The 10,405-nt window shown below is 45.0% G+C and overlaps 1 protein-coding gene across 3 annotated transcripts in view; it reads right to left on the reverse strand.

Moving 5' to 3' along the window:
- FANCA (FA complementation group A) overlaps positions 1-10,405 on the reverse strand; it is a 31,175-nt gene that overhangs the window by 19,963 nt on the left and 807 nt on the right. The window contains exons 3-14 of one of the 3 annotated variants that reach the window (XM_015874353.2): positions 10,330-10,402; positions 9,937-10,079; positions 9,244-9,339; positions 7,381-7,454; positions 6,179-6,288; positions 5,384-5,463; positions 4,891-4,924; positions 2,499-2,565; positions 2,303-2,415; positions 1,260-1,336; positions 713-854; positions 38-171 (exon numbers count right to left, since the gene is read on the reverse strand). In XM_015874353.2, coding sequence (XP_015729839.1) covers positions 38-171; positions 713-854; positions 1,260-1,336; positions 2,303-2,415; positions 2,499-2,565; positions 4,891-4,924; positions 5,384-5,463; positions 6,179-6,288; positions 7,381-7,454; positions 9,244-9,339; positions 9,937-10,079; positions 10,330-10,402 — 1,143 coding nt within the window. Of the gene's footprint in view, positions 1-37; positions 172-712; positions 855-1,259; positions 1,337-2,302; positions 2,416-2,498; positions 2,566-4,890; positions 4,925-5,354; positions 6,154-6,178; positions 6,292-7,380; positions 7,455-9,243; positions 9,340-9,936; positions 10,080-10,329; positions 10,403-10,405 lie in introns of those variants that run through there. The other 2 variants (XM_015874352.2, XM_015874355.2) reach the window with 2 other exon arrangements.

The following is a 10,405-nucleotide window of genomic DNA, read 5'->3' on the forward strand; positions in this document are numbered from 1 at the left end:
AAACAAAGACTACCAGTCAGGTCTTATTTAGTCTTACCTTAAACCACTCAGAGTAAGGCATGAACACAGCAGGGCCCTCTAGGGCAGCCTGTCGGGCTATCAGAAACGCAGTGATCATATTTTCCATATCATAATTCTCAAAGGCCTTTATCAGGAGATGGCTCAGTAGATCTAGAAACATAAAACAGTAACCTCAACCTTTGCTCTATACAACTGAGCCATGGTAGACTAAATTAAGACAAATACCTAATGAAACATCTTCCCCAAAAGGATCATGCATTGAAGCCTGGAGAAACTTAAAGGCTCTTTTATGTTTTTTCAGTGGTCAGATACTTGGGGATTTCAACTTGCAAGAACTACAGGGAGCCCAGCAATGACATAACCGGTAAGGAACTCTAACAGCAAAGGTAAGATAGAAGAATTAAGAAGAATTAAGTAATCGCTACACCACACAATCATAGAAGTACTTATTAAACAGTCATTCTTAGCTGTACACTAAATTAGGGGAGCGTCAGGCACAACGCCTGGCATTCACATCACAGCTGACACAGAGCACCTGAATGGAGAGGGTGAGCTGTGGTTCTTTCCCCTACAGAGATCTCAAAGCAGGAGTTATGAACTTGATGCTGCACCACTCAGGATGGTTTCCTCATTCAGTACCTGAGAAGCAAGAGGCACGTACCAGCCTGCAGGCTTGCCAGCACCCACTTACCTTTGAACAACTGCTCAGCCTCAGCCTGACAGACCACCAGTGTGGAAACACAGGACAGGACGTGCTGCCAATTCACTTCATGTGTCTCCAGGACTTGCTGCAGCTGGCAGATCAACTCCCTTGCACTGAATGCCACAAACAGCTGGAAGAGAATGAGAGCAGCACTGTCAAGATTAACATGGGGATGCCTTTTGCAAAAGCTATTCTGCATGCACCTTTTGAACCAGCTTTCTAGGGCCAGACATTATACTGGCTTGGAACCAGCACTGGCTAAAACACACAGGCATACTCCAACTCCTCCAGAAGCCATTTGTATTCCGTAACAGCGAAAATTCACATCTTCAGATCTTATCTTTGTACTCATTAGGATCGCTGTGCAAACAAAAACTCCAGTAGTACTTTCGCTTCAAGCTTTGTCCTGCTTGCAGCTCCTGGCAGCTGCTTCAGATTCTGCAATGCACTACTTTTAAATAATCCCATTTCAGATATTTTAACGAATATGAGACCAACCCCGCTATGTTCTCTTTGCAAAACCAGGAAGACCTACTTTGCGATACAAGGCAGTGAGCAACGAACTTGTCCTTGTAAAGCTCCACTCTTTCTGTTTGTGGATGGCATCAGACACTGTACCCAAAATAAAAGAGCATATTAATAGTTTTCAGCAACAGATTTAAAAAAACAAACATCTAAAATACAGAACTCACCACACAATATTTCCCTTTAGCTTCCACAGCCACAAACACTAAAAGCTGCCTGCTGAAACCCTTTTTCTCCCATTCATCTTTGGAACACAAACTACACGAAGATGGTCTCTGTTATTTCACCACAGCACCTCCATCCCAGAGCTCTTCTTGGGGTAATGCATTCACTGACCAACAGAACTCATGCAGAGAGAATCAGCAAGGAGCCATCTTTTTCCTCTTTTAACTGGAAGCCAGCAACAACAACCAGCTCTTCCATACTGCCTGTAAGGAGCTGCAGATTGTAGCTTGGAGTGATAATATTTCACTAGAGACTTCACAGCCTCAAAGTAATTTCTTCTTAAAGACACGTAACTTTACAATTAGCCGTCATGCACAGAAGCCTTCCTGCGTTCATAACGGATCTACCAAAATGACATGAATGACAGACACCCAGTGAGCAAAGGAAGGCTATGGTTGGTGCTTAAAGCAAGACCTGCAGGGACACGGGATTTCAGCCCCAAGCTTTCTGCAGTACCAGCTCTCCCATCCAGTTTCTCCTTTGGCCAAAGCTATTCCCAGAGGCCACAGCTCTCCCACATCTGCTCCACAAAGGCTGCTGGTGGCTGTTTCTCCCAGCACTCCACATGAGCTTTTGGCTGAAGCCCTGCCCAGAGCCACTGACTTTCCACCTAAAGTTTCCTCCTGAACTACAGCCCACTAAAGCCCAGGCTCCAGGTGAACCTTCCATCTTCTTTGGCACTGTGTGGGTGGGGAAGAACCAGGGAGGGAGACAGCATCCCTGTGCTCTGTTCTCCAGTCTGGACTCCACTCGGTCACTGGGTGGGATAGAGCTCCTGAGCCACAACAACAAACCCAGAGACACCTACTGCTCCCCAGCAATTCCTACCTTTCAACAGTGGGTTGTAGGTAAGAACCTCAGTCAGGGTGTGTCTAAAAAACTGCTGCAAGGAATCCGGATCAACTGCGCTTTTATAAGTGGACACATCAAATACATTCAGCCTATAAATGACAAGAAGACATTCAGAAACGATGCACAGGACCACAGTCAGCCCTCCATTATTCAGAGGAACAGCATTTCTTACCAGAACCTCATAGCTTGCAATGTGGAGTCACCTTCCTCCTTCTCTTTCCCAACAGCATTGAGGACCCCTGATATCCCAAAGGAAAAACACAAAAAGGCAGTGAGGAAAACAGAAAGAATTGTGACACTACACTAACAGTTAAGAAGGTGACCCTATTAGGGAAACACACCATTCCTCAGCATCAAAATCTTACAACAATTTCTCAAAAGTAACACGGAGCCTCAAAAACTATTAACATTAACCTTGAACCACTTTAAAAGCTTTCTTATGAATACGCTAATAATTAAGCCATCTAAAAATGGACGGGCATTAATATTTCATTTCCAAACCTAATCCTAACTGGGCAGTGCACACGCGAGTGCAAACACTGCAAAGCTGTGCTGGGGAGAAGTCTGGAGGTAGAGATTTGCACAGCCAGCTTTGTGCCTGGAGACAATGGTCTTTACCATCCTCAGCAAACAAAGAGTGCACTGCTGTGAATGCCACATGGTTGCGACAGCTTCACCTTACGTTTCTTCAGCAGAACTCCTTTAAAGCAAGGCCTGCCCCAAAGTGACCGCTGGAGGTCAAACAGGCAGCAGCTCACACAGCACATGGTCCTGACGGTAAGACTGCACAACTCAAAGCCCACATACTGAGAGATCCTAAGCTCCACAGCTGCTGCTGCAGTATTTCTGTTTCTGGTCCCATCCCACCATCAAAAGCCTTCTCTTTTAACAGTAAAAATGTTTGCTTTGTCTGTTAGGATTTGTTCGTTAGGATCATTTCAGTGATGCACTCTGAGAAGGAAATCTACCAAAGTGAGGCACTAATACTGGCATCCCTCGTGTGCCTTTTGTAGGGCAGTCCACAGGGCTAGCAAGTAACACTGCCTTCCCCTGCAGAGGAATGCTTTAAGGTTAAGCAGGGCCGAACAGAGGAAAGGAGATAAGCTCTACTTATCCTCAGGCACAGGAGTTCAGTGCAGCAAGATCATGGCTGTGTAGAACAGTGCTCCCAGGCTGCTCTCAGCCTGTGAGCAGCTTCATTCATCGTGACTTATTTTACATAAAGCATCCTAACGTTCTTCAAAGCAGCTGATGAGCCAAGTGAAACTCCTCAAAGACAACCCAACAGCACACACTAACAGAAGTATTTACAGAAAACATGTAATGTGTTTTCAGATCGACTGTAAGGCAACCAGTGGCAGCACAGGCTGCAGAAACGTGAAGGTCAAATGAAGAGCAGGTTAGCACAGACTCCACCCTGCCTGCCAGCTGCCTGCCTCACTTCCCCCCATATCCCTCTAGTCCTGAGCTTATGAGGGTTATTTTTCAAGTGCCAGCGCTATTAAAGGGTCACCTGAGATGGAACTCATACATATTAAATAATAAAGCACTTCCCTTGCAGCTTTCCTTTTTTAGAACTGCTCAGCAAGGTCTGCAAGGCATCTGTCTACGGGCAGTGCTGACTGCAAGATGCAGGGTGAGGGATCAGGCTGGCAATACCTACTCAGAGACACAAAAGGGATCTTTGGGAGCAAACCTTGTGTTGCATCCTGGGTTTTGGTCATTTTGCAACAGACAAAAAGTGCTCATCTTTGCAATAGCACCGAGCTCGTTGCTGAAACGTGCCAGTGAGGAAAGTGGCAAAGCGATGTCACTAAGGCAACAGAAAAAGAGCAGCAGCACATGGTCAGCTCGGACTAACACAGTGGTGTAGGCCACATGAGGAGCTGTAAGTGAACGTTTCCTCTGCAGTCAAAACAGCGCAGTGCAAACAGCAACCTGTCAAGAGGATCACCTGGGACACACAACAAACAATCCTGCGGTGTGTTTATTCTTTCTGCATCGGGATCTGCACTGCAAGACAGGCACTACCACCCCTGAGCTCTCAGCAGCAGCACAACAGGCACATATCCATGGGACAGCTGAACACTGCCTGTTTACAGACTACACACGTACCTCAGATGTCTTTGCTCTACGTAAAAGAAAAATGAGGTTTCACAAAACATGAGTTTGCAAATCCAAAGTATGAGACAGCAAAATAGCCTACTGGCACCTAACTTTGTCAATTCAATGTTTAATTTAACAAGCAAGAAAAGTTAACCAACTGAAGGTTGAACTGCTTCCAATCAAGCTTGTTAAAAGCCAGCTCAGATATCTTTACCCAGTGTTGCAGCTGGGATGATCAAGAAGAACCAGCATGAGAAACAAGAAGTTATCTGTGGTGATAGATGAAACTCACATCACAAAAGTAAAGAGGAAAGTAGGAGACACATCATCAGTGACACAAATATGCAAAGAAAGCATCCCAGAAAGAGGATTTCTCTGAGTCCTTCAAGATTGAGTAATGAGGAAGGAAATCAAGTCAGCAGCAACTGTAGAATGTTACAGATCATGAGAACACTTACATGTCAGCATTCTTTGTAAAACAGCATGGCAGATCTGTTCAAAATGGATAAATTAAGACCATTTAGTGTTGAGAACAGCTAAATTGCATGCAGAAAAGGCAAACTGACTCAAAGGAATGGTTTTGTCCTTCTTGACTTAAAGCTTCACTTCTACCTCAGGGTCTGATGTAGAACAGATACAGACAGGCAGAGGGGAGAGCATTTCCCATGCTTGCCAGCATTCCATGCCTCATATACAAATGGAAAAGAAAGAGCAATCAAGGTGAAACCAAAGAAGCTAAAAAGTCCTTGACAAGTCACCGTGGAGAAATTCTCCATAGAAAGGTCTGTGCTCTCTGGTTTCAACATCTCCTCCTCTCCAACTCCTAGCAACTGGACCAATGCCCTTTCTTTGTCGCTCTAACTCAGATTGATTTACAGTCAGAAAGGCAGCGATTTACATGGTATCTACTTCTTTAACCAACCATTTTCATCAGTTTCCTTTTGTCCTTACATGGGGGACCTTCTTGAATTCCAGCTTCCTTCCCATCTCTGAAGGCTGAAAGCCATTCTGAAGGAACATGATCGCAAAGTCTGCAAATCAAGAAGGAATCCGTGTTACAGCATCCCCTCTCATTAAAACCCTTTGCTCTTTCCCCTCCCAATGGGACTGCTGTCTGAAAAGCGTTGCTCACTATGCAGCACAGTCAGCAGGACTGCTCAGTGCTTCTCTTTTTTTCTTTCATGGAGTAGAATTACTCCTGGGCAAAAAGGGCTTAAAGCAATCAGTGCCAAGAAGCAAAGGAACTGAAAGGATTATACAGACCAAGCAGTTTGTAGGTCTCACTGTCTTTTACCACTGCAGAACACATGTGAGTCTTACCTGCTCAACTGACTGACCCAAAAGACTAACTACAACCCTTCGAGTAAACGGTGTAGTGATTTTTTTTGCTAAATAAAAGCATGGAAAATATGTTTCAAAGTAGAAAAAAGATGGGGAAAAAAATATCAGCTCCTAAGTATTTCTCATTAGAAAGATTTTGGGCACTTTGCATAAGCATTATGTTCTTTGTCTGATGTGCTGTTACCACTGGCCCTGTACATCTTGCAACTGTATTTTCTTTTAATACTGTATTTGAAAGAGATCCCGGAATTCAAACCGAGCATCTCTTAAGGGGAAAAATTCACTAAGAATTAGATAGTTCACCTTCACTGAAGCAACATCAGTAAATGCAGTGTGAGGACCCTGTCCTTAAGCTCCCAGCATCCCACCAGCACAGCATTTGCAGCACCCAGACCCTCTCCTTGCCTGAGAGAACACGTCCTGCGTGCTCTGTGTCCTGGGGAGGCCCCTCAGCCTGCTCACACAGAGCACAAAGGCTGCTGCACAGCCACTCCTCCACAGCACGGCCGTCTGCACTGCTGGGAACAAACAGAAGCACATTCAGTTCAATCCCTTCCATATTTCCTTAATTGGTTTTTCATTCCGCCACCCCCTTGGTCTCAGGAAGGAGGTGACCATGTGGGACTCTGCCTATATGTCACATTGCTGTGAGCTGGGCTGACAAGAGTTTGAGTTGCCTCATAAGAAGATTCTCAAACAAACACAAACAATGAAAAAAGACAACTGTGCATTGTCCAGATTATGTGTCAAAGATTCATTGCTTTAAAGCATTGTAAACTGAAATACTTAGAAGACTTTTAGTTGTGATTTCTAAGGCGTTAGCATAAAAATGCTTTCCAAAACATAAAACTCAAGCTCTCTTTTGGTTTCCTTGAAGTACAGAGAGCACTGAAAGGCTTTATTTCTATCCCACTAACAGACAAGCAAACCCACATCAAAGGCTGCACCAAAGATTGCAGTAAGATTCTTTCAACACCATAAAAATAACAACGTGAACTTCAGAAGGAGTAACTGATCCTCCTGGTTAGCTCCATATTGGGAAAAACAAACCAGCTCTTTAGAATAACGTCCTCTGGAGATGAGCTCTGCCACACCTCACTGACACAGTGGCTTTAAGAGGACAGAAGCACATGGTTTATGTGAAGTGTGAAGGTTTATGTGAAGACTTCTTGCCAAGACCAGCCCTAATTCTCACTGAGTTTCCAGGCAGATCTCAAGGCACAACCAGGTGAACCAAAGGGGCTGGGTTTCGAGCCCTTCCCCACCTGGGATGTATCCCCACACAGCCATCTAGGGCAGTGGAACAAAGAACCAGATGGAACATTAACTAAGAATGGTCTTTAGTGGCAGTTCCCACCCAACCATCCTGCCCCACATCACAAGTGATTCAGCAGCCCTGGAACAAGCAGTCACCATGCCCTGAACTGTGCCAATTAACACAGAGTAACCTCTCAAACCCTGGCTAACTTCTTAAATCCTGCTAATCTGATCACCTGCAAGCATCTGACTATATTCTTAGTCCAGAATACTCACGACTAATGCCCGATTACATTTCAATAGGCTTTAAGAGATTAAATGTGTGTGCAAACCTCCAAACCTTCACTCACCTCTCCAGCAGCTCTCCCAGCCCAGTGATGCCATTTCTGTGCAGATGCCACACAGCCTCCAGCACTGGAAGGTCCTACCAAGAACATCACAATGTGGTCACAGCGTTTATTTCACACTTAACGTTTTGATAACGGTGTACTTAAAGAAATGGAACCAAATTTCAACCATCAAGCAGCCTGAGATCTATGGGAATTTAAAAATCAACATATCAGTATCAGATGAGGAAAGGTTATGGTTGGATTTCCCTTCCTACAAACACTGAGGGGTTGGTGCATCGTTTTACATCTCCATGGTCAAGTCATAGATATATCAGCCTTCATCGCCCTGCAATAATCCTAATTCTGAACAAAGGAGCAGTGCTATCCCAGAAAACAGGAAAGCTTCTACATTTAGAGTCTTGTTCACTCAGAACCAATAACAGATTGGAGAATTATCACATAGTTCTCTCTTTGTTAGCTTCTGCGATTCAGTGTTGCTGGTCTCAAATCCATTTTGCTATAGGAGCCTACAGAAAGAGATGCTGCAGCTGTACAAGGCAGGCTTATGGGCACAGGGGAACACCAACCATCACCTGGGCTGTCCTGCCCCTGAACACCCGACCAGCTATTGTTGTGGATGAAACTGCTGCCCTTTACCACCTCCTTGTAACATCACCTGCAGCTCCCAACAGAAAAGTATGTCCTGGAGAGCATCCTGTGCCAGCAAAGCTCCAGGATGCACTAAGCAGGGAAAATGGTGCAGCAGCAGCTTCTGCTCATTCCAGTCCCAGCACAGAATCTCTCTGACCCAGAAACAAAACGTTTTTCACTCCTTGCAGGGGAAGAGGTTCCTGGGAGCACACAAGGCACCAGGAGCCCCAGCAGCCTCCTGCAGTGACTCACAGCTGCTTTTTAGCGTGACCCCAGGCTCACCCACACACTTTGTTTTCAACAGCTTAATCCTTTACTACATCAATCTCAGTTACACGGCAGCACTTGATCTCCGTGTCTACCTGAGAACAAGGAGATTTTAATCAGCCTTTAAAACACACGGAATTCTATTTTCAGCCCATGAATGGATATTTGAGACCATAGAGCACCTTTTTATCCAGACAGGTCAGTCTCCTCACTCTTTCCCACCAAAGCAGCAAGCAACCAAAACTGTCTGCTTCGCAAGAAGTACTTAGCTCTACCCAGAGCACCACTTCTCTTCAGAGAACAAACCATCCAAATGAAATCAATACAACATGTTTGTGAAACAACCCAACTTGTTATCTGCTGTCCTATTTCTCTCAGGCCATTTGCTGTATGAACTCACTCTGGTTTATCGCAATTCCCAGATAAATAAAGCAGGGAGCCAGAATGGCAAAGGCCCACTGAGTAATACTGGCAGAGCAAACAAAGGGCTTCTGGGACTGTGAAACCCCACAGCCAGCTGGGAGATCCTGCACTGATCTGGGAACCTATGTGCAGATGGAAAGAGTTATTAGCATATTTCATTGATAACAGTAGGTCAGTGAAGCTAAGCAGAAAAGAAAGCAATACCCTCCAAAGCTTGTATTAACTGCAGCATCACCCCAGGCGAGTTTAATCCTGCTATTCATGCTGCAGCTCCAGACCCTGTGTTGTCCGTGCCCTGCCTAGAACCAGCCATGCTCACTCCATGCAGAAAGAGTTTAAAATCTCAGAGGTGAGCAATGGCAAGGCTGCTGCAGACCACAGAAAAGACACCAAAGTAAACGGAATGCAGATGGCAGCATTTCACTCGTCCAGCTTAGTTATCTCAGCCCTGCACTGGTAGAGTGGGTTAAAAGCACGCTATGTGATCCCATAGCTGAATCTAAATGGTCTGTAGCAAAGCAACATTTATTTGTGAATTCTCACCTTCATTTTCCAGATTTCTTGACAGAAGTGTGAGCGACTGAAGACATTTTTCTCCAACAAATCCTTGACTGTTCGAAGTAAGCAAGACAACCTTTCCTGGAATCACCCCAGAAACAAAGCAGAAATCATTTCCTTTATAAATAACACGTTCTTACAAAAACAATTTGCTGGGTTTTTTATCCCCACTTTGTGTTTTTGAAGACTTGAATAGTGGAGAGAATCCCTGAGGAAGGGCCCAAGCTTTTCACCTTAAGGCTGAGTTAGAGGCAGCCAAGCTGACAGCACTGGCACCTGACAGCTCCTCAGGGGTGACGTGAGCCAGCAGTCATGGCCCAGGTTCTACCTACCCATGGTGCAAACTGAGAAGACTGATAAAGATGGAACAAGGACAAAAAACACTGAGCCACACCAGGGAAGGCTGAAGCACACTGGTGGTGATCGCATCTTGTTGTGTAGAGCTGCTCTAGAAACAGCAGGAAAGCTGTCAAAAACTAGCAGCTTTCCATATGGGAGAAGAGTGCCACGTATCTATGAGCATATCAGACACGTGAATGAGTAATGAGCCTCTTGGGTCCCACATGCCTGAATCTCTATCAGAGTAGAGGGCTTATCAGTCTTTATCAGTCCAGGATTTAAAGTCCAAACCATCAATACTGTTTTCTTGATAAGCAAAATATAAACTACTTTGCTTACTCTCTGGTCCGAGTTCAGTAGAGGTGCTTGAGAGGGGCTCGCAGAAGACTGGCAGATCTGCTCAATCTTCATAACAGCATTTTTGGCTGCCAAGACTGCAGCGGGTACAGCCAACCTTGAGGCCTGTTCCTGCAGAACAGAGACTTAAGGAGAAAGAAAATAAAGATAAACTTGGCATCGTGGGAGGAAAATAAAAGGTGTGAGCATGTGACTGTGAAGAGAAATTCCAAATCAAAACATTAAACAATCCGATCTTGCCAGGGACACCATTCAGTGCACAAGAAAGAAATGAGTAGTTGAATGGCAGGTCAGGAACACTGAGGAGAATGCAAAATTGGAATTGCATTTACAGAAGATTCCATGTTCATCTCCCATCAACGCTCTTTCACTCACCGATAAATGATTCTGATGATAACTCCCGGTGCTCTGTGCCACCCTGTCCAGCTGGCTTGTCTGAACCTCCTACCTG

The sequence above is a fragment of the Coturnix japonica genome, chromosome 11, assembly GCF_001577835.2.
Source record: "Coturnix japonica isolate 7356 chromosome 11, Coturnix japonica 2.1, whole genome shotgun sequence".
In the NCBI taxonomy this organism is placed as follows: Eukaryota; Metazoa; Chordata; class Aves; order Galliformes; family Phasianidae; genus Coturnix; species Coturnix japonica.